Source organism: Anolis carolinensis, chromosome 4, assembly GCF_035594765.1.
Source record: "Anolis carolinensis isolate JA03-04 chromosome 4, rAnoCar3.1.pri, whole genome shotgun sequence".
NCBI classification, from domain to species: Eukaryota; Metazoa; Chordata; class Lepidosauria; order Squamata; family Dactyloidae; genus Anolis; species Anolis carolinensis.
The window spans coordinates 221,902,956-221,928,312 of record NC_085844.1 but is presented as its reverse complement, the minus strand read 5'-3'; the positions used below and the strand labels follow the sequence as shown (position 1 = coordinate 221,928,312).

At 38.0% G+C, this 25,357-nt stretch overlaps 1 protein-coding gene across 3 annotated transcripts in view; it reads right to left on the bottom strand.

Moving 5' to 3' along the window:
* Positions 1-1,059: 1,059 nt before the first annotated feature.
* ppp1r16b (protein phosphatase 1 regulatory subunit 16B) overlaps positions 1,060-25,357 on the bottom strand; it is a 160,700-nt gene continuing 136,402 nt past the window's right edge. For all 3 annotated transcript variants that reach the window (XM_003220586.4, XM_062978852.1, XM_062978853.1), the window contains exons 5-11: positions 21,328-21,431; positions 19,087-19,211; positions 17,489-17,614; positions 17,036-17,111; positions 15,659-15,788; positions 12,024-12,192; positions 1,060-11,499 (exon numbers count right to left, since the gene is read on the bottom strand). In XM_003220586.4, the coding sequence (XP_003220634.1) occupies positions 10,978-11,499; positions 12,024-12,192; positions 15,659-15,788; positions 17,036-17,111; positions 17,489-17,614; positions 19,087-19,211; positions 21,328-21,431 (1,252 nt within the window). In that variant the 3' untranslated portion in view covers positions 1,060-10,977. The remainder of the gene's footprint in view (positions 11,500-12,023; positions 12,193-15,658; positions 15,789-17,035; positions 17,112-17,488; positions 17,615-19,086; positions 19,212-21,327; positions 21,432-25,357) is intronic.

Below are 25,357 nucleotides of genomic sequence, written 5' to 3'. Positions count from 1 at the left end.
CTTCCTCTGGCATCAGTTTTCTAGTCCAGGAGTCAAGCCAAGTAGTCATTCCAAACTCAGATACAGGGTTCCAAGTTAGAACAGAAACACAGCAAGTTTCCAAGGTCCATCAGAATGCAATACAAGATCTCAGGAACAAGACCTGGGTTTCAGGATTCAATCCAGGGGAAACAGCTAAGTTACAAGTCCCATAGTTTGGTTGATGCTGTTCTTCCTAATATAGTTAATTTTAATAAATAATTTTCTAATTTCAAGCTTCAAGGTGTAATTTACAACAGCTTTCTTTACTGCGTTGTAGCACTTAGGTAAAAATATAGATACATAAAAGAATGCAAATTTGTCACTGCATCATGCTGGTTTTTTGTAAAAGGTAGATTTTCAGGGAGGTGCCAGGTAATTTTTTAAAGGGGGGGGGGAGTCAATCAAATAAGTTTGGGAATCCTTGTTCATGATAAACCTGTATTCCTCCAGGTGTTTGGGACTTAAGCTCTCAGAATTCCTGACCGGTGACCAAGCTCAGTAGAGTTGCTAGGAGTAGAACTCAGTATGCAGCAATTGAAGTAAGTTAAGAAAATGAAAAAGTGATACCTATTTTTTTTTAAAAAAAGTAGGATGACAGAGGATTGATCAAGAGTATTCCTACCAAATTGGGGTATCAGAAGCACTGCTTGTTTCATGAGCCTCACTCGGTAAAAGAACTGTACATGCATGCAGCTATATGTGCTTAGGCCTCGTTCACATTAAGGTGTGGAAAGTTATTATTGCACCTTGTACTTTCAGTCTATAACGTATGACCATCAAAGTCTATTATGTATGTGTTAGCAGTTGTTCTCAACCTGTGGGTCCCCTGGTGTATTGGCCAACAACTCTTAGAAATCCCAGCCAATTTACCAGCTCTTAGGATTTCTGGGAGTTGAAGGCCAAAACACCTGGGGACCCACAGGTTGAGAACCACTGTCTTAAAGGAAGCTGTAGTTTGTATGTGAGGTAAACAAAATTGCCTGAATATATTGGTTCTTCTTTGTCCAAAATGCACAAAGAATCAAGACCCAACCGCAATCATGTTAATAAAAGAAATTTAATATTTTGATTTAAAATTTGTTCTGTAAACCAAAGACAGAAACTAATACTGTGACAGTTCCCTTTTGCCTTTGGATTCTCAATACAGTTTGACAACAGGTCAATAAGTCACTATCTTTTCATACATACAGCAATACGAACTTGATTTCATAAAATATCAAATAATCTTTCTTTTTAAGGTGTAATATATTAATTTCTGTAGGGGAAACAACATATTTATACAAAATGCTGCTAATATATAGGTGTTCTTCCCTCCCTCCTTCATTAATCCCAACAAACACAATGTAAAAAATTGTACAGCAGTCATAAAGATCCATACAGTCAAGTTATTACAAATGACTGATCAAGCTGTTGACATGTTCCAAATGTCATTGTCAAATCATAGACCATTTTATCAGCATTTTTTCCTTTCTACTTTATAAGCAACGTTGGAAAATTGGATCCAAATATGTTACCATCTAATTAGTCTCATAAGTCCACTTAATCAGACTGCTCTTGTCTATGCAGATATGCAGATTGCAATCCATGTCTCACTCTATTTAAGACTAAGGGGAATTGTGTGGCTTGAAACAGTTATCGAAATAAAAGTTGAATGTATCAAAAGAAACCTGTATTTGACGTTGGAAATGTAGCCAAACAATAGTATGCTTTTGTAGAAAAACCTTAGCTCTTGAGCAAGTTTCTTAAATCAGGATAACTAATCGACGATCTGATTTTATGACATTTGTACAAATTTACAAAAGCTTCCAGAGATTTTGAAGATGTCCCTAAGGATGGCAACCACCTACAATCTTTGTCATCACTAATGTGATTGCAGTTTTTGCTTCAGCCTTTGGTAAATCTAAACTCTTCTTATGGGCACAACTAATAAGGCATACTGTAAGTAAGAAACAGTTACTGGGATAAGCCTGCTGGAGAGGTTATATTTGAAATGATCACCATAAATGGTATTTATGGTCGATAAAAGATTTGATTTCCTCAGTAGATAGTTCATTTGCTGCACAGGGAGAAAAATCCACTTTGGTGAAGTGATTTGACCTCACATCAATGTGGTGTGAGTATTCTCTTAATGCCTAGGTTGAGCAGATGAAAAGCCACATGTCCCATGCCACACCACATATCCCATGCCACAACATGTAGGGATCAGAAACTATTAAATCTCTATCAACGTTTCCAGTCTGTAGAGACACATGCAAGAAAAATGCACAATGAAGCACCAGCACATTGGTGGAAACCTATATGGAAGTACTTTTGGCTGCAAATTTCTTAGCACCCCCTCCCTCTTTTTTAAGAATGTGAGATACAAATACACAACATACATGCATAATTTCTACAGTTCCCTGTTAACTGTAACAGCATAGTAATTTTTAGAAAATGTGGGAAGGGATCACTGATGTTATGTAAAAGGATGCCTTCACAAATTGCTGATTATTTTGGTATGCATGGTTCCTGCATAAAACATCTTGGAAACAATAATGTGTAATATCCTTTCCTCTCCAGCTGAGGGCACAGTAGACTTATGCTCATAATCAATACACACAGGACTTTTGAAGAATAATTTGAGTAGGGGGTGTTATTTGAGAAAGGAGTCAACATTGGGAGGCTGGAGTGAGCCCAAGTAGTAAATGGGATATACATACTTAAGTGTGTAGTTACAATTTAGCACTTGATTTAATGACTGTACACTAGATCATACTAACAACTGGGGTTAGTTCATGGGAGGGAATTGTTTGACCTTCAAGGTATTGTTGGAGTGCATTTCCCAGCATCCCCAGCCAGAGGTAAAGAATACTTGGAGTTCTTATATTGTTTCTTATCTTGATTTTGTTTTTTAATCTAAACTTTTATCTCTTGTCTGCTTCTCATAAAGAGATGCTAGATATTAGATTTCTTAAGAGTTCTGCTATCTGTACTCACTTTGTAACAAAAAAGAAAGACTGGAATATTTTGTGGAAGTTACATATTAGTAAATGGAATTGCATTTGTGGAAATCAGATTGGGGTAGTTTTATAACATCCATATCCGGCTGTTAGATTACTATGTAACAGAGCCAACTATGGGACTGAAGCACAGTGCAATCGATATGCATTGGGCACCAGTGTGTACAGCAGGCCTGCACAACCTCTGGCCCTCCAGGTGCTTGAGACTCCAGCTCCCAGAACCCCTAACCAGTTTGTCCAATAGTCAGGAATTCTGGGAACTGAAGTCCAAAACACCTGGAGGATCGTACAGAATACTCTTGCCATTGTCCCAATGCACATCTTTGCAACCAAGTAACAGGGTTTCTCAGTACCTTTGCTATTTAGCTAAATTGACACAAATGGCTCCCCGCAAAGGTCATTTTTAAAAATTAAACAAAATGGCCAATTTCATATTTCTTTGAATAAGACCACACTTTTAATTTTAATACATCTATGTTATACTTTTATAAGTAAACCAAGTTATTGGACAAGATCCTATGTGATGATTCAATAAAGTGAATTGACAAAGCTGTGACAGAAACACACTACAGTACATTCCACATCCATGGCGGAAATGTTCCCAGACTTTGTGTGGATATACAAAACCACAGCTGAACCCAATTAAATGACTTCCAGCCAAAGAATACCATAGAGTTATGATGAAGAACCTAGAAAATACCTAGAGTGGACATATTTTGTTGGATGCAGATAAATGCAACTGTGGATACAGGAGTCCTGTATGCTAAAATTATACTGGATTACACTATCATGTAATAGAACAACTGGCAGTGCCTTGTGCAGGCCTATGATGCAATGGTATAGTTATTTCTCAGCCACCAAGTGACATGGGGAAAGTGTAGAAAAAGTGTGACTGCTTGAGCAGATGCAATATTTCTTATGCATTACTGATTAGGATATCATCCTTATGCGATCTTGCAAAAATATGATTGTTGGTCTTGTCGTATCTGTATAAATCACCAATAGGATTCTGCCTGTACATAATACAGTTTCATGTTTCCTAAATTAAGAAAGTGACTGCAGATATATAAAGTGCAAATGATTTCCCCCCTTGAAACCCCACACGCCCTGAAATTAGAAAAAATACATTTTTCTATAGCTTTTTAAAAATTGTCTAGAATTGCTAGAGCCTGTGTTCTTACAAGATCATAATCATTGCCAAGATCCTGTACTAGGAGATGTACCATAAAGCTCCACACAGGTGGAACTATAATATCTTTCCCATTTTATCACCTCTAGAACTCAGCTCTTAGCTGTTGAAACATATATTCCATGACCAGTGGGAAAGAGGAGATTTTAGAGAATTATCGGGCTATGCCCCTATAATGGCTATAGTATAGCCAGATACAGAATGTAGATATTATCTGCTAAGTCTTTTGGAGATTCCAGTAGGTGAGGTCAGTGTTATACATTTAGCTAAAGTTGCATAAGCAAGATGCTTCTGCATTGGCCGCTCAATGGTCATGGAGTGGAGCCTGCAGCAGCTAAAAGGGGAATCATTAACAGGATGTCAGTCTACTTATTTTTCTTGAATGCCACCACACATATTGGACATGGCTGCACCAGAAAACAAATGGGTTTAAATGCCATGGTGCTCTCTCTTCAAAAACCCAGAGAATTACAACTGCTCACTCTGCCAATCAAAATTCAGAATACTAACCTAGTTTTCTTAGCAAGGTCATAGCAATTAATCCAGATTTAAAAACAGGTTGGATTCATAGTGTAGCTGTGTCCTCTCATTTATCCCCAGGACCACCAGATGAAAAAGCAATGCCATTTCAAAGTGCTCTACTTATCACAGATTAGTAGAGATGGTAAATCCTCCTCTAGCACTGTGGAGTGAATAGAATACCCTGCCAATTTATATATTCTCTGGTATAAATGTTTAGACTTTGTAACAATCAATATATGTAATTAATTTAAAGTAAATGGTAATGGTGTTACAGTTTATTCCTATTTACCTTTACATGGAAATAAGTCCTACAAGGTTGAGAAGAGCTTGCTCCCAGGTAAAAATAGATCAGATTGCAGACTTACAATGTTTTGTGATAGCGATATCTCACAGATATCTGAACATGTGGACATACAGCATGAACAAATTTGCTGTGTAACCACTGCAGTAATCTGGACCTTGCAGTTCTTATATCTAGATAGAAATCAGTAATGAATACAGGTACAATACCAAACTTCTCACATCTGAAAATGTATATAACACCGTAAACACACATGTAGTGTAATATGTGAATAGAGCAAGTTCATTGTAAGATATAAAGTTTGCAAAAACAGCAATGTAGTTTGCCTGCCAAATAAGATTTGCTTAGCAGGGAAACTATTCTAGATGCCTGGTAAGATTGCTGTAATCATGGGTTAATGTTTTTCATAACAACTTGACACAAAAAATCTTACAGGACTATTTCTACCCTACACAATGCTTTCTATATACTTTTAAGTAGCCATGTTTTGTCTCAGTCTGATGCAGAAAACTGGCAAACAACTCAGTGTGCCAGGGTCTGATACCATATTTGTGCCCATTGGTTGCAATTATTTCTTCCTTCTCTGGAAACGCAGTAGAAACCAACAGTCAACAACTTGTGGACTAGAATCAGTTCATTGATTCTCACTCATCTTCACCTGTTTGTAAACTCTACTAACGGGTGAAAGTCACATTGAAAGTGGGTTTTTTTTGTGTGTGTCCTAAGCTGCATTTTTTCTTTTTAAAAAGATGGGAAGAGAATGAAAAAGGCGAGCACATTGTGCTATGTGCATTTTACTATCATGATTCCCACACATCTCAAGCCTTAATTCCTAGAAATTATGGTTTGATACAGGTACTAAAAATCTACCCTCTTCATCAGCTCCAGAACTAGTTCCTTGGGAGAAGAAATGAATATAACACTGTCTAGTGAGATGAGATGGTGGATATCAGAGAGAATGCCTTCTCATCAGCAATTCTATTTCTTTGGCATCACCATCCCCAACAAATCCATTAGAGACTTTGTGTGTGTGTAGGTGCCATATTAAGATGTCCTTTTTAGTAAAGCTTTGGAAGGATAATTTCTTCATTTCTAATTGTGCTACTGAATACTTTTGTTTTACTCTCTTCATTTGCTTCTGTTGCTTTGTTTATTCAGTGGGTATAGAATTCTTATATTTACATGTTGTCAAGAACTTAAAACCATTATTTAAATAAATTGCTAATATAAAGCCACTGTGCGGTCAAGAGTTGTTGTGAGCCACAGTGGGGAATAGAAAATATGGTATGGAGAGGGAAAGGTTATTTATGGAACCTCAGGAAAAAAACACGATGGTGAGGAAAGATACCACCCAAGATGCTTGGCACAGCATCAAACCTGCTATCTGAGAAGCAAAGACTGCCTGGCTCTTTATTAGAGCTTTTGATCTATGTTAATTTTATCAATATTTGTATGTATGTATTTTTATTCTTTACAATTTTATCTTGTAAATCGCCTAGAGCATCTTGGATGGAGGGCAATTAATAAGTAATTAAATGATGATGATGATGATGATGTTCCCTGACATTGCCTCAGCCACCAGTTGGGCAGAAACAGGCCTCACACAAAGCTTCTAGGAGCTGCCACCCATCATCAGGAGAGGCAAGAATGTGGCAAGTGAAAGAACGTAGCCTAGGTGTCTCATGGGAGGCAGAAGGCTCATTGTAGACATTGACAGGGACTAATTCAGTTTAGCTTGACACCAGGTAAAAAGGGCTCCCTGCATCCCTCCAGAAAGAAACCAGTGAAAAGAAGAATGAGCAGTGAAGCAAATGGCACAGATCCTAGACAACAGCACACAGTGCTAAATCCCAAGCAAGTGGTGGTTACAACATTGTAAGTTGAAATTAAAGATGAGCATCAGGTCAGGAAAAGCTGAATATCTAAAAGACAGATAGCTGGAATATAATAAATTGAAACCTATACAGGGACTTTGGAGGAAAATGTGTATTTGAAACCAGTTGTGTCCTTTCTTTCACAGCTGTTGTACAGGGTGGGTCCTTCTGCTATGCAGTGTTCCAATTACACATTATGATCAGTGACTCTTTAAAAGTGCCAGCAGACTTCAAAGACACCACCATTGTCACTTTTTTCAAAAAAAGGAGAGAAGAGGCTGTGGAAACTATTAAGATATCTCTTTTCTAACCTCCACTGGGGAAATCCTTGCTAGTATCCTTGCAAACTGCCTTTTACCTATCTCAGAAGACATCCTCTCAGAATCCCAGAATGGCTTCCACCCCTCCAGAGGAACAGTGGATATAATCTTCACTGCACAACAGCTCCAAGAAAAATGCAGGGAACAAAATCTGCATTTGTACATAGCATTCATTGACCTTGCAAAGGCATTCGGCACAGTGAATCACAGCGCTCTCTGGACCATCCTCCAAAAAATCGGATGCCTTGACAAATTTGTGAACATCCTGCGGCTCCGCCATGATGACATAATGGCAACAGTTTTGGACAACAATGGCTCACACAATGATTAATTTAAGGTGGAATCAGGTGTCAAACAGGGATGTATTGTTGCCCCAACCTTATTCTCCATCTTCATCACTATGATACTGCACCTTGTTGATGGGAAGCTTCCCACCAGCGTGGAAAACATCTATCAAACATATGGCAAGCAATTTATCCTCGGCAGTCTGAAAGCCAAAACCAAGGTCACAATGTCTGTTATAGAACTCCAATATGCTGATGATAACATAGTCTGTGCTTACTCAGAATAAGACCTACAAGCCAGTCTAAACACCTTTGCAGAAGCATACAGAAAGCTTGGCCTCTTTTGAGAAACATTGAGAAAACCAAAGTGCTCTTCCAGCAGGCACCAGCCAATCCATCTGCAATGCCAGAAATACAGCTTAATGGTGTAACATTAGAAATTGTTGTCCATTTTCTCTACCTTGACAGCCACATATCCACAAAAGTCAACATTGTCACTGAAATACAACACTGCCTGAGCTCTGTGAGTGCAGCATTTTTCCAAATGAAGGAGTGTTTGAGGATCTGAACATTTGTAGGGATACCAAGATGCTTGCTTATAAAGCTACTGTCCTCCCAACCCTGTTATATGCCTGCAAACATGGACTGTCTACAGACATCACACTCGACTTCTGGACTGATTCCATCAACGTTGCCTCCAAAAAATCCTGCAAATTTCTTGGGAAGACAGGTGAACAAATGTCAGTGTGCTGGAAGAAGCAGAGATCATCAGCATTTGAAGTAATGATCCTTCGCATCAACTTTGCTGGACTTACCACATTGTCCAAATGCCTGATCACCATCTCCCAAAGCAGTTACTATACTCTCACCTCAAGAATGGAAAATAGAATGTTGGTGGATAGGAAAAGAGATTTGAAGATGGGCTTAAAGCCTTAAAAACTGTGGCATAGACAACGAGAACTGGGAAGCTCACCCTTGAGCATTCTAACTGGAGGTCAGCTGTTACCAGCAGTGCTGTGGAATTTGAAGAGGCACAAATAGAGGGCAAAAAAGAGAATTGTGTCAAGAGGAAGATGCATCAAGCCAACCTCGATTGGGACCACTTTCCATCTGGAAACCGATACCCTCACTGCGAAAGAACATGCAGATTAATAATAGGTCTCTACAGCCACCTACAAACTCACCAATTGGAATGCAATTATACTCACCCACGAGGGATTGACTAAGTAAGTAAGTAAAAGTTGGATCCATTTATGGGGGAAAAAACTTAGGTGAAGAATGTAACAATTGAATAGTCAAATATCTTGATTTTTGTGCAAGATGTATAAGAAGCAGTCAAGGAAATCATCATACTAAAAATATTTCTACCACAGGACAATTCTTTGACTTTTTGACTGTTTTTCAAAATTCAAGGTATGAAATATACTACCTGGACAAGCAAAGTATGGAGTGAACCTGGATAACTGTGCTGGAAGGGATGTCTGTAGAATGGACTGAATAATGTAGTTCTCACACTTTGATCCTCCAGATGTTTTGGATTTTACTTCTCAGGAGTCCTAATCAGCTTGGCTCAAATGCTGGGGAAATCCTGGGAGCTAAAATCCCAAGCATCTGAAGGACCAAAGTTTGGAAAATACTGGAATTATGCCTTGTAATATTTTCTTTTCTTTTCTTTTCTTTTACTTCTCTGTCTCCAGCTATGCTTCAATGAATTTCTGCAAAAGGAGATTCACACTGCTGAAACAGCCCTGCTAATTATACTCCTTTGGCCAGGATACAGAGGGTTTAGTGACCATTTTCCTACCCAACATATCCAGTGGTAAAGAATGCTTACAGCTGCAGGTCAGCTACATCTGGAGAATCTCACTTTCTCTACCTCAGTCAACAGGAAAACATGCCTATTTTGGAAGATAAATCTTGGTTTTGCTATTTAGAAAAAGCTAGGCCTCAGTCATTTGCCAAATGGCTGCTACTTTGGTGATTAGAGAAAAAATTCTAAATCTAAGCTTCAAAAAATAAGATAGTAGAAATGTGCAGATAAGAAGCATTTCAGAAGAGCTCTGTAGAGGGACTTAATGTTTTTGGCATGAATAAAAGATTGACGTGAAGTGCAAAACAGTAACATGTTAAAAGCTTTCAAAGACCAGTGGTGTTACCAGCAACATAAAATGTGCAAAGCTTGCAATGTACAAGGGCACACATTTATTTGTGAGTGTAGAATATACTTCCAGCCCTTGGCTTTAGTGCCCTCTATAAGTGTATCCTAAAAGTATTGATAGATGGCTTTTGTCCAGTAGAAAGAGTATCCATGTGAGTGGGATTATATGCTATAGAAGACACAATGCTGTCCTCTGCTGTAGGTAGTTACACATTTTCCATTATGTGTAACTACCAACATTTGTTAAAGTAAATATTTTCAAACTTAAAAATTCTGCCCACCAAATTCCTTTATTGGTCTTAGCAGAAAGAAATGCTGAGGGAAAAACAAACAGTGATAAATATAAAGAGAAATACATGAAAAACAACAGTAAAATGTTCCAAAAATAGGTAAATCACATACATTAATATTCAAGAACTATTTTAAATTATCTCATAGGTATCGCAATGCAGGCAAATGAAAAACATAGCATGGTGAGAAATAAAGTTAGTTTGAGTCAGAGAAGAACCTTCCTAACAGCTTTGGAGAAAATCAAAGCCCATAATTCTCTGATGAAATATGATAAAACTGAATTGAGAAAATAGAATCTGTACAAGTGCAAAATAAAAGGATTACTGGTGAAGAATATTATACATTGACCATAAACTCCTTTTAATAGTATTACTCCTCTAAAGAGCTAAGAATATCCTTTCATTTTATGAAAGGGTGGAAGCTTGCAGACAAGACCTACATCTGTTTTTATGTAAAGAGTATTGCAGTAAATAATGGCTCAAAATTGGCAATACGATAATGTCACAAATGTATTCTTTCATAACAGGCTAAACTTTCAGACTTGTTGTTAAAGTGCATATATCTCCTGCATGCAGAAACCTCACATTTGTGCAGGCAAAACTGGGTCTTTCTACAGTCCAACTCTGCTTATAAAAGTGCTGGATTCTAATCACATACCATTGATAGTGGCAAACCAAGGATGTGATTAGAGATTTTGTGTTCCCAAAATTCCAGTTTTCAGGAGCATGGCGGTGCAAGGAGATTCTAAATTAGACAAGATGTATAATCCATTTCTTTCACACTAGTTTATAAAAAGGAATTTTTCCCATGAACTTCTCTTTCTTGCCTGTACTTGCTTGATTTCAATGGAATTGCCATAGCAAAGTAAGGTACTATGAATGAATAAGCCTGGTAGAGCCTGGCCTGGGATGAGCAATCCAGGTTCTCCCATTTAGCAGTGGTAACAACCAAAATTCAGTAATGGATGCATCATGCCCACCCAAATTTGGTATCTACACCAGTGAGGAATGAATTTAGATCAAGAGATCCTACAACACCCATGAACTTTCTCCTCCATTTCTTCCATGGGAGCTTTGAATTTTAAGAGAGGTGGGTCACCACTTGATACTGTGTAATAAACTGAAGTTCCATTGGATGTGTAAGTAGGAGTCCTGGAGGTAATCAGGTGCTCTTTTGCTTCTCCCCCATTTTCTGCTGTGCTTCCCACGTTGCTACCAAAGTGCGTACTGATGAAGGGGTGGTTGAGAAGTTTGGCAGCTGCTCGCTGCCGTTTCAGTTCAGAGAGGGTTTGATGACTCCTTTCTTTGTAACCACCCCAGATTTGCTGAGAGTCAGGGACTGCAGGAGAATCATAGGGCAATGTTTGGCTTACATCATTGTCCAAAGCAGAATGCATCTTCCAAACATCTCCATTGGGAACAGAGTATTGGTAAGTAGGAGAGGATAAATTGAGTCCATTTTGGAGCAAAGTGTCGGAGTCACATTGTGTGCTTTTGGTTACCAGCTCTGGAAGGACTAGGGACATATCTCCTGTAGAGTTCTGAAACAAAACAAAAAATGCAGAAATAAAGCCATGACTTTCCAACTTCTGTTAGATCAATACTTTGCCTGTGTTTACTGGCTTCCATGGGCCATACATTCACTATAATCTTAATGCTGAATTGGCCTACAGCTTCCATCTTCACCAGGCAGCACAGCCATCAATGATGTTGGCTGGAATTATAATGGCTGCAGCCTAATACATCCAGAAGGCACCAGGTTGGGGAAGCCTGCTCTATTATATTCTGATAGGTGTAAAAATAGGTTTAAGATGGCTTATATAGAAGACTGTCCTTACACTCTTTCTTGTGTTTAGCATAATTTATCCAAGAAAGTTGGGGAACATCAGCCTGAGTCTGACAAGGAATTTTGGAAGTGTACCCAATGATTTGCTTGATTTGAATACTGGAATTTGTATTGTGTGGTATTATTTGTTAGCATACTCGTTTGGGCTGCCATAGTTTCCTGCCTGGAAATGCCTTAATCTTTACACAAACAATAGTAAGTCAATACTTTTTCTCTTACTGGATTTGCGTTCTCTTGGTTGGAGTAAGTCTCCCGGATGTCCCCAGTATAATCAGACGTTCTTTGCTCTTCTGAAGCTTCTATTTGCTGCCAGATAATTGCCTCCTTTTCATACTCCTTCCTGTAAAGGTTTGTTCTGTCAGAAAGACTTGCCCTCCGTACCACTTTCCTAAAGAAAATACATAAGGAGAAAAAGAATTACTAAGAGGACAATTAATGAAATGGAATGGACATTCTTTTACATCGGCCCTCTCAGTGTGAAGGCCAATTTCAAAATATTTTAAGAACCTTCACAATGTTGTTCATATTTACCTTCAGGATTTATTAATAGACATGAAAAGTCACCTAATTATTACTCAGTAAAGAGAACATTAAAATACATAATTATCACTGAAACTTTCATGAGATCATTAAGTGAAACTATTCTGAGATCACACATGAACTATGGTTTTATATGGCTTATGCATTATTTTTGTTGAACATATATTTTATTTATTAAAAAGCATTTCCAATTCCCAAGGAGAAAATCTCAAACTTGGGTTCAAATCTCCATGCAGCCATAAAGTTTCTTGGGTGACCTTGGGCCAATCTCTCGGTTTAAGTCCAACAATGCAAATAAAATGTATTAATCTGAAAATGAAGTCAGGCTATTCAGGATAGCTACTACCTAATGTCAGATATAGCTGTTTGTGCAGTAATTTTCATACTGATTTCTATGTATACATGCATGCATGCACATACACAATTTCTTTCACGTATTATCTCATTTTCACTGGCCTATGTCAGGAAAAACTGTCCTGTGACAACAAGCATCTTGAGACAACAACCTTTCTTCAATCAACTCCTGGAGAGCTCTCAGAATGGTGATTTAGGGACACTAAGGAACACTCAGCAACCCCTAATTCCCAATCAAAAGCAGAAATGGATGCTCAGTGAAAATGTGGCCCTCATTGTCAAAGTTGCCTGCATCTGCTATAACTTGTGCAGTAGGCTTTCTTTTGCCTCTTAATTCCAACCTCCTGTCGCTTTTGGCATTTCCATCAATTTGACTTTAACATATAGGAACCCTATGAATGAGAGACCTCTAAGAGCAAACTCATAGGCACAGCTTCCTGAATCAATCCACCTGTAGTGTGGTGATCTTTTTTTCCAATTGCCTTCCACTTCACCAAACATAATTGCCCTTTCAAATGAGTTCCTTCATCTCATGATAAGTCCAAAGATTTTAATTATCTTGTCTTCTATCTAAGCCTCTCACATGATTAATATTAATCTCCATTCATTGTCTTTTAGCACTCCATGGAAATCTGTAGAACTCTCCTCCAGCACCTCGTTTCAAATGCATTGATTTTCTTTCTGTCACCTTTCTTCACTGTATACCTTTCATATTCAGACTGGATGTATTGTGTCATAGGTTATTCAAATTTCCCTCTTATCTGTTTTAAATGCCATATCTCATAATAAGGGGTGCATTCATCACCACTTTTTCCAGAATTGCCCACCTTAATAAAATACAGCAATGGATGAATACAGTAATGAAAAGTGGCCACTAGATGTCCTCCATTCCATGCCAGCAAGTAAATTCTGACCCTTCTCACAAGGTGCAAAGATTGAGAATAAATGCATAGCTTTAACCTCATAATCAACTTAACTGGCATATTGAGGGGTAGCTGTGTTGGTCAAGCAGCAAAATACAGCAAATCCACAAAAGAAGGATACCTTTATTGATCAACCAAAATGTAAAAAATGCACTATGTAAGCTTATAAAATCTCATCAGAAAAAGATGTTAAAAATCATGCAGGAGAAGAAAAGTGACAAACATACATTTTTGTCTCAGATATTATTTCTGCTGTCAGATAAAATGGTCTAGACCAGAGGGATTTCAATGCAGGCTGCAGCAACCCATCTTCTCAGCCATGTGGGGACAGGGGGCAAAGAGCAATAAAAGACAGGAATGAGCCTAAATATGTCAAAGCCACTAGATTTTGGCAGACCTTGTAAGCTAAGCATGGTCAGATCTAGTTAGTACTTGTTTGGGAGAGACTGCCAATGAATATCAGGTGCTGTGGGCTATATTTCAGAGGAACAAACCAGGAAAACAATCTGTGTGTATTCCTTTCCTTAAAAAACTCGATGAAACCAAAGGGGTCAAAATAAGTCAACAAGGATATCACACACACAATAAAATTTCAACTCCATTTGTAACAAAAAAGTTGCTTAGGCATATGATTCATCCCTTGTCACCTTCCATCTCTTCTCTTTCTTCTGTTTTAATACTGATGAAACTTCCCTAATAACCTGCTTGAAACAAACATGGTTTCCTTCCATCATTTCCTAAAACAACATGCTTAGTTGTTTTTTTTTTTGCCAGGAGTGACTTGAGAAATTGCAAGTCACTTCTGGTTTGAGAGAATTGGCTGTCTGCAAGGGATATTGCCCAGGGGATGCCCAGATGGTTTTTTTGGGTTTTTTTTTTTGTGATTTTGCCATCCTTGTGGGAGGCTTCTCTTATGTCCCCACATGAAGATGGAGCTGATAGAGGGAGGTCATCTGTGCTTTCCCTGGGATGGATTCAAACCGGCAATCTTCAGGTCAGCAATCCAACCTTCAAGTCATCAGTCCTGCAGGCGCAAGGGTTTAACCCACTGCACCACCGCGGGTCCGCCTAACATGTTCAGTAATAGTGGCATATATTAACCTACAATTAAAATTATGTGTACCCCAGTAAACAAAGTGACCAGATTTTAGTCTCTCAGAGTTCCTGTAGCAGAGCAACTTTCTTATCTCAGATCCACACTGCTAGACCCATACGGCCAAACTAGTCTATGAAATAGGAAGTCAGACTAAAACCTTATTTGGACTTCAGGCTCATACAACTGGGCATAATTGTGTGAAATCAATTTACAAGAAGTCTTGCTCATCAACTCAATATCTGCCAAATGGTACCTGCACACAAACCCCCCTGGCAATGGCAGTACCTTTAGAAAACACTTCCACTTGCTGCCAGGATTAATGCTTCTAGGAGGCAGTGTGGCATAGCCTCAGGACACCAGAATTTGAATCTCTGAGCAAATCACACCTTCTCAGCCCCAGAAAACCTTGTAATAGGTTTGCTTTATGGTCAACATAAGTTAAAAAATTGAAGGCATGCAGCAGCAGTAACAACAACAATGCTTCTATGCTTCCCCACCAACACATCAGTCTAAGCATAACTATTCTATTTGAATTTTTAATCCTCCTACTTTATACAGAATCAACCTCCAAGTTTAAATAAAAAAGCTTAGGTTCATATCTCTGAACAATCGCATTAGCTCACTGGTAAGTAAGAACTAGTCACTTCTACAGCTTAAAATATGCAGGGTTGTTGTGTTCCCCCATTTTCAAGAAAAGACGGGGAAATATGACACAGATCAAGTTGTACTGATGTTTGTTTGTTTTTTAAAAACAGGTAACTTGAATGCATTAAGTTTATGAAACAAATTACTATGTAATTTGTTTCAAGTTGTACTGATGTGTGAAAGATAAAGCAGCACAAGTATAATTCTCAGTTGCAGCTTGCAAGTATGTATATTTGCCCTGCTTGTATATGAACCTGCTTGTATCCAGGCAACAGGACATTGTCTTGCTCACTTACCCTCTGCTTCCAGTACTGGAAGTCCTCCGGCTCAAGGAGGTCTTGTGTCTCATCTGAGATTTCATGATGACGTCATGCTTGTGCTTCAGTTCTAAGAGTAGAACCTTAAATTCCTCTTCTTCACAGAGGTCTAAATGAATGCAAACCAAATCCTTGAGGTGAGCGACTCTGAGAAAATGATGCTTCAGGGGAGAAACTGGCATGATAATTAAAGTTCTGCTCACACGGTGCATTTATCTCGAGTACTACAAGGTCATGAACATCCACTGTGTTCAATGTAGGAGGACTGCAGGAAAGATGCAATAAGCATGTTCAGTTTTAGCATACCTTTCCTTGAAAATTCACTGATGTTAAGAATGCAAAGATCAGTGTACTTCCAGTCCATGTCCCTTTCTATATAAAGGATACGCACAAATCTGTATTCATTAATTTCGCCTCTTCTGTTCCTATTTCAATTTACTTTTTAATTATATGAGACTTATATACCAGGAAACATAGTCTGCCTGTCTCCCTACCTAGTAAAGGTCAAGGTTTCCCCTGACATTAAATCTAGTCATGTCCGACTCTGGGGGGTGGTGCTCATCTCCATTTCTAAGTGTTGTCTGTAGACACCTCCAAGGTGACTGTATGGAGCACCACTACCTTCCCACTGAAGTGGTACCTATTGATCTACTCACATTTGCATGTTTTCGAACATAGCTACCTACATACTGTATATCACAAATCACTGATTTCTAAATGCATTTCCTCACAAGGTTTGCATTTTTAAAACACATTTGACACATTTCTCAGTTGAAACATGGAAAACTAAACTCCAAGGGACAATTACATTTACAACCCATAGGTGTATGGTATTTTTCTTATTTACTAAACCGCAGAAAGGAATTTGAAAGATAATGACAATGGACAAGGAGGAACACTTTGCCCTTCTATGGTACCTCCTCCTAAACTATAGTTTAGTTTTACAAACTATTTTTAACCTACAAACACCAAACTTGCAATAAAGTATCATTGAATGAATAATCTTATCAGTAGAAACAAGGCCTAATATATCTTTCACTTGCAGTCTTAGAAGACTCTTTGGTTGTGGAAATCCTTCATATTCCATAAATCCCCTTTAGAGTCATCATTTTCAGTGTTTATTCAATGCTGACCCTTTTTACATGATGAAGGATAGAAGAATTTATTGCAAAAAGTTATTTTAAAAACTGCAGCTTTTCTCTGACATGGAAGTGAGCCATTTTGAAGGAAGTGACAGGCTAAACAATTAGCTCAGAAAGAGACTTGGTTTTTTTTTAATGTAACTGACTGCCTAAGAAAGTCTCCACTATTTATCCAAGAATAGAACTTTACAAGGGGGACAGAATTACAATTCACCTATTGGCATCTCATCCATGGCTGTCCGGGCACTCAAACTTGCACCATGGGATACCAACAGTTCTGCCATGTGCATCTGTAATAAAGAACAAAGGACCCAAATTGTTAGCAGCATTCAAAATAATTGCCCTGAGTCCCCTAGGGGAGATAGGGTAGAATACAAATAAAAGATTAATAATAATAATAATAATAATAATAATAATAATAATAATAAAGTTCATTACTATCACCACTACACACAATGAACACTAACTTTTCAGCAATCTGAATCAAACTGAAGATTCATCTAGCCAAACAGCATCTTGCTTCCTACTATAGCTAGTGAAATGTTTTTAGGAAGACAACAAGCAGGTTATGAAGGAATCAAAACCTGCATTTAGTACTATACTGGTTTATGTCTAATAACCATAACTAGATATGTCTTCTTTGAAATAGGTCCACTGAAACACATACATGTCCCCAGAAGGCAGCAGCATGGAGCGGTTCCCAGCCATCCCAGTCTTTAAGGTCCAGTCTTGCTCCATGGTCAAGAAGGATCTCTGCTGCATGCAGATATCCATTGGCAGCAGCTATATGTAACTAAAAGAAGAATACAGTAGCTTTAAAAATGGCATCTCAGACAACAGTCATTCCTCCCCACAGCTAAATATAACCAGAAACCTAAGTTCTATCTTGGGCCAGACACCCTGTGGTAACATCTCATCCAATTCAGTTTGTGTCTCATCAGTCTGAGGCGATTGTGTGGAGTTAGACCATTTTCTTAACACTGATATTGTCCTTTGATTATTCATAGTGAATTTCTTAATACTGGGCACTCCTTTTTCAAATCCAAAATCCAAAGTGGACTGGGGAACAATATGTTGTATGGCTCCTTCTGCTCCTGACACTGACTTGGGGAAACAAATTGATATATCTTGATATACGGTATTATCTATACCCATATTTTAGGCCTCTCAGTGGCATCTATAGCCTACTGAATAGGACCAAGCTAGTAAGGTACTTCATATCAATTGTGAAAGCCTAACATCCACAACTGAATACAGTGTTCCCTCCCTACTTTGCGGTTTGCTTTTCGCTCCCTCACTGCTGCACAGATTTTTTTCTGAGAAGTGCGCATGCACACAAGATGCTAGTTTCCCTTTTGTGCATGCGCCCTCCCACTCGTTGGTGCCCAGCCAGGCCACTCTGGATGCCGATGAGAGAGAGGTGCATGCACAAAAGGGAAACTGGCAGGCGCCGGAGAGGAAGAAGCACAGAAAGAAGGCTTGCAAAGGGAAGAAAGGCCACATAACTACTAATATGTGTAAATATTGAAATAAATATAGTGCCCCTACTTTGCGGAATTTCTCTTATTGCGGGTGGTCCTGGAATGTAACCCCCGCAATAAGTGAGGAAACACTGTATTAACATCAGCACTATACTGGACCAAGTTATTTTTAGAAAAAAAAATAGATGCAACCAGATTAATGCTTGAAAATGTTACTCTATTTAGAGCAAATTATCAACAATCTATAGTATAAAATAATATGTGTTTATCAATAAAGAATAAAAATAACTGTTAAAAATCAACAGAAGATCTAACCAAATTATAATATCTCAACAAAGAAATATTATTATATACTATGTGCTGTTGCTTTCCATGCTTTGTTTGTTGGTTGTTTCATGTGAAATCACATTTTGCTATTGTTTGTTGTCTTTAAAGCAACTGTCCAGCAACCCTCCTTTGGACCATGAGTATTACAGTAGTAGATAAGTTTTTGTAAATCCTTTATTTTCCTCACACAGCACTCACACCCCCAAAAAAACACAGCTGAAAAAAGACAAATTAAATAACTGTCAGTTAGAAAAAAGGTCAGGTTCCTCAACCTAGTTATATGGACCTGCTCCAAGGAAAGGTTACAAGTATCAGTCATTTCTAGAGCTTGCATTGCTCCCCAAAACTGAATGCTTACAATCTTGATAATGTGCAAGACTTATTGTATTCAAAAGAAAACAGTTTTTGAATTCAAGCATCCCCTAAGCTAAAAAAAATATGACTAAATGTTTCTTACCAATGTAGCACCTTGTGCATCTGCTCTGTTCAGTTCCTGCCCAGTTGCTATAAGCTCCGTGATATCATCAACCATTGTCTGCTCTGGAGCTGCTCGCGTGTCATTGATTTTCTCTTGTGTGATACCTGTAGTGAACAAGAGGAGATGACAGTAAAATTAACTTTTTTTTGCAAGTTAGATAAAAATTAGACTCTTAGAGACGGCATGCAATCATATTTATGTTTATGGGGAAATTGTTTGGCTGGCTTATATGGAAACCTATACAAGAAAGCTCTGATGTAGTCCTTATGTTAAGAAAAAAGGTTACTTAATGAGGAATGTTTGCCCTCAAAAACACATGCTTCATATTACATGATGGGGGAAGCCAGATTTTTTTGGGTGAGGGATTGGTTAAGTAAAACAAGAAACGAGGAAAAGATTAGGCATCCAACCCCACTCTTTGTCTGCTCTAAATCTCCCTTTCCCAAATGCATCAAGATTCATGTATACGTGTGAAGAAATCTTGTATCAGAACTCCAAAGTATACCTCTGCTAAAGGGACTGAACTACAGATAGGCACTGAAACTCCATACTGGTTGGATGTGGGGCACATATACAGAACAAGAGAAAGCACCATTTATAGTGGATGGAATGGCTGGATGTAAATGACTAGCCATAAGCATCAAGTTTGAAGCTCTGATGTATGCCATTGCAAGGGCCTGAGGAGGGGCTGATGCTCACATTTGCTTGGAAAAGCAGATTTCTTTTGTTCAGCAGCCCAGTACTGGTTCATGAAGAGTACACCTGATGGGCAACAATTGAAAGTTACTGGGTCACATTAGATCCCCAGGAAACAGAGGGCAGTACTTGCCTCACTGAACCCCTGAAAAACCTTTTTTCACCCACAGACCAGACACACTAATTTTCACCATGCTTTAAGCTCCCTGTCCTTTTTTAACTAACAGAATAAGCAGAAGTCAACATTTTTTCACTTTCTGTTTCAAAAGAAGACCTCTCCTGGGACTAATAAACATTTAAATATTGCAAAAAAACACACAAAAATAAACCCCAACCCCAAATGCTAAAGTTTTATTGGGGGGGGGGTCACAAAGGTGACACATATATCACTCCTGCTATACATTAAGCCCAAATCATTTAATGAATGCAGAATGATACCTTAAAAGTGCAATCCTATCCCTATATAAATAATACATATTTTATATATTAAAACAGAATCAATATAAACAAGTTAAAACCCTTTTGAGCAATCAAAATAATTAAAATGGATTGCAAACATATTAAATACAAATACAAATCACAACAGGTTTAGAAGATTGAAGTGCTTTAAAACAATTTGCCTTTTCATTTTGAAATAAATCGGTGAGGTCCAAAAGCTTTGATAAATAACCGTGTTTATTACTTGTTGCCTAAGTGAAACCAATGTTGCTGTCAATTGGGCCACTAAGGGGAGGACATTTTCTGCACACAGTATATTGACCTAATTGGTGTATTGACCATCGTCTCCCCAGCAGATCTAAAGCAAACACTTGAGGCACACCCTCAAGTATTGAGCTCCCTATTAGTTTTGAATGTCATCACAAGCATCTTGAATTCAGACCAGAAACATACTGCCAGTCAGTGCATTCTTTTAAGATTGTCATTATATGATGTCAACATGGTATTCCAGTCAATAATCAAGCCACTGCATTTTGTACTAGCTGCAGCTTCCAAGGACAACCTCATGCAGATTGTATTACATTAGAATAACTAAGAGGTTATCAGTGCATTAACCACTGTGGTGCAATGGAAATTTCCTGCAATTAAGTATGTACAGGATTGCAGTTTTTATGTCCTAGATCAAGGTAGGAAAAGCCTCTTCCAAGGCTGTTGCAGTAGTCATCAACCTCTCGATTCCCCTGAGTACACTTATTTCTTCCACCCCCAGAAGTGAATTGCTTTTCCAGGAACTCCAGGGAAGCAACACTGCATTTTAAATAGGTTGCAGGATCCCTTTGTAGTGTTTAACTATTTAAAAATAATAAGCAAAAAACCGCAATATACTTCTAGCAATTTCTCTGTTTTGAATTTGCTTTTGGGGATTTTGAGCAGTCTGTGTGACCTAGGAGTAGAAAATAGGTCCCAGGTCTGTGGCCGTTGCTTACTCCTGTGTAGCTGTTCAGCTTCCATACCAAAAAGCACTATATAAATAGAAAAATGCAAGTCCCATGAGCCCATACTCAAGATCTTCAGATCCTGTCTTACCTTGGTATGCCATGCAAGTCTCGATGATGTCTAGAGTTGGTTCATCCTCACAGAGGTCATATGGCATGTTGCCATCTGCGTTTACTGCTAGCAGGTCTGCCCCACTGCAAGAAGAAAGCCATACATGAAAGAGATGCACACACCTAGAAGCCAGGGCCACCAGAGGCTTTCCATAGGAGACATGAAAACTCAAACACATTGCCCAAAAATGAGGAAGAGAATTATTACTAGTCATAATGCTTATCTATTACTTCTACTGTGCTTGCATGTGCCTTCATGTCACTTGTCAATGTATCCTGGCCCTATGAACTTAGTAGGGTCTTCTTAGGCAAGAAATACTTAAGAGATATGATGTCATTGCCTTCCTCTGAAATATAACCTAGAACACCTGGTATTCTTTGGTGATCCTGCATCCAAGTACTAACCAGGCTTCATTCTATTTAGCTTCTAAGATCAAATGGTGTCTGATGACTTAAGGGAATTTAGACCTGCAAAAGCTATTGTACATTGCACAATTTTAAATTATTGTATACTTTTCTGATATTTCAAACACTGTTTTTTTTAACACAAGCCATGAGGAGTTTACCATATCAAGAGTACCACAAGTGAGAAGGCACATGTTTGTGATGTTGTTCTTGTTATCTGCCTTCAAGTCATTTCTGACTTATGGCAACCTATCATAGGAACAGCCAATGAAATTTCTACCAAAAACTGAGGATTGGCATTGTTAGTAATATGCATTGTTGTAGCTTGCCTTCTCTGGAATCATTCTACCATTCAATGATTCCAACAAGTAAACTGACTTCATGGATCCTTTGTTTGCTTGCAAAAGAGCCACCATCTCATGCTGTGCCTTGTTTAAATGCCTGGCTGACACATTTATATAGATTTAATTAAATTAACATTTACTTGTTACATTCATAACCTGCCTTTCTGCCTGAAGCGTTGGACATCACTATATAATACAAAATAGAAACTTGTAGCTAAAGCATACATGCATACAATTTAAACTATATAAGTGAAAAAAGAAATTAACCTTATCAATCTGTGGAAAGATATAGCAGAAAACATCTTAAAAGCCGAAAGCCTATCTTTAAAAAAAAAATGTTGCCAGTGAAGATGGAGATAGCTTGGTTTCCTCTGTCAAAGAGCTCTAAGCCCTGGGAACACCCACTAAGAAGGCCTTCTCTTGCATTCCAGACAAAGCATGTCTCTAACAATATTGAGATAGAGAGCGATGCATTCGATTAAAACTAGAGAAAAAGTAATTATTTATGTATTATTTATTTATAGTATTTATATTCTGCCCTTCTCACCCTGAAGGGGACTCAGGGAGGATTACAATGCACATATACATGGCAAACATTCAATGCCATTATTAAACATACAACATATACAGACAGATAATAGAGGCAAGTTAACATTTTTCCAGCTTCTGGCTTCATAATAGTATGCTCGATTCTGGCCACAGGGGGAGCTGTCACTTCACCATCCATTGTGACACCGAATCTATTTTTATGGTAGTACTTCTTCATTGTTCTTCGCACGCCACTGGCAGTTTTATGGTGTCATCAATTAAGTTAAATTAGCCTCCCCACATTAAGTGGTACCTAGAATTCTTTACTTACAGATTCAACTGTTTTTGAGCTGCTTAGGTGGGCAGCAAGCTAGGCTATTAATGATCGGGAGCTTAATCCCGACCCGGGCTTCAAATCAATAACCTCTCAGTCAGTAGTGATTTATTGCTGCTGGCTACTAAACAGCTGTACCACAGCCCGGCCTAGGTTTTTTTTTTACTATCAGTTCCTAGAAACCACTAGAGAATAAGCCCAATAGCCATGCTTACTGGGGGATTCTAGGAGTTATAGTGCATGTTCAAGATGTGCACTGAACACACACACTTTCTTTGTTCTCATTCCCAATTTTTTCTCAGCAATTATTGGGATGGGATAATTTTCTGAAAGGTAACAAGTATGATAGAACTAGCATATTCTGCATTCAGAACCACATGTAGCCTCGATGTGAAAATAATATTCTAATACAGATTACACTTGATCTGCCTTGACATTTACAGACTTTGAAGTGGAGACCAAGCAACCACTTGCATTGATATTCATGTTCATTTTTTTCTTCCCCGCGAGAACAGAGGAAATTACAATGTAAAACACACTTGCCAGCTATTTTTATAGTGTGTGTCTAAATCAGCAAACAAAGCACAGGATCAGACATTCTTTGTACTGCTGCTTCTTCTACAGGTCTCTCTGGGCTCCATGTTCTGACACTGAAGCCTTTTGATTCTATATTTAAACAGGCTTTTTGATCTGAAAGCCTTTTTACAGAATGAGACTTTGATTGGAACAACCACATGCTGTGTTGTATTTTGCAACAAAACAAAACAAAATTGTACCCTACGGCCCCTTCTGGTACAGAGAGTCAACTGATACGGGACAAAGACTAGAATGTTCTTATTACTGAGGCACAAGCTAAGTAGGATTTATTAATCTTCTCATATTCGCATTCCTCTTGTCCTTCAAGGAGTTTAGGGCAATGTATATGAATGAAGGCCTCACTAGCAATAGCCTGCTGAAATAGGGTGTAATGAGACATTTCAATAAAAGCACAAATGGTGGAGGTCACATTTATTGTTTATTACTTTTAAAAAAATGTAAATCCTCATACTTTAATCAGTGTGTTGTAAATGTACGAAGCAAGACTCCATAGTCTGTTTCAGAGTGTTTCTTTTAAAGCCTTCTTGACCTCTGAAGAACCATAACTACAGTCACTAAGAAATACTTTGCTACACATCTCTCAAACTTATGGGTTATCAGTAACACCAAACTATGGAACTCTACCCTACATCTGGGTTAATGTGTCATAGACCTTTTGAAAGGATGAGCCAAGATGCTTCGGTTGTTGTTTCATTGCCTATTTTGTGAAATTACTTGTGAATTTTTAACTAACCTGGTTTACAAATCTGGACACTGTTTCCATTTTCTCTTAATGTTGCTATTTATTAATTTAGTTGTTTTAATTATTCTTGTGGTTTATTTGTTTTCAGGTTGAATTTAGCAACACAGAATCCTATAGCAATGGAAAATAAATACAAAGTATTTTATATTTGTAGATAGGAAGCTTTTGTATCAAATATTATTTATCTGTCAGTTCACTAGAATAGAATAGAATAGAATAGAATAGAATAGAATAGAATAGAATAGAATAATTTTACTGTCATTGTACATTGTACAACACAATTAAACGCCAACTCCAATTACATGATATATGTAGAATTACAAAACATTCTAATTACTCTAATTACTTTCCACATTCTAATTACTATTGCATTCCCCTAATGCCACATCAGTGTAAAACCATAGAGTTCAATATAGTCACAGTTCTATGATATAAATGTTTTTTCAGCCTATTTGTGCTTGTTTTTATCATCCCATACCATCTGTCAGATGGTAATAATTTAAAAAAAAAGAATGTCCAGGGTGAAATGGATCCTTAAGAATATTTTGAGCTTTCTTAAGGCAGTGGAAATTATAAAGTTCTTTCAAAGAGGGAGAGGGCAACCAATAATTCTCTGGGCAGTAGTGGTAACTATCTGGAACATCTCCCTATCTACCACAGAACAGTTAGAAAACCAGACGCAGATGCAGATAGTCATTTTCCAGTATCTCAGGTGGAGATAAAAGTCTTGCTAGCTATCATTATTTATCTTAACTGGATTTGTTGGGAATTGAACCTGACATCTTCTTTAATGCATTTACTCTACCAATGAACTTTGGTCCAGATCAATGACAGGAGGAAGAGAGAAATGGATGGATGCAGGGAGTTAAAAGTAATCCTAAATTCACATTCTTCCTTAAGTATGCAAAACATGTCTAGCTGGAACATATTCTTACCCATAAATTCAAAAGACACTAGATAACCAGCTAGACACTGGCCAGTGTTGGAAATTGGCAAAAGACCAATCAACTACATTCTGAACAATTTTAAAACAGGATTTGGAAGCCTACTGCTCTTCCAA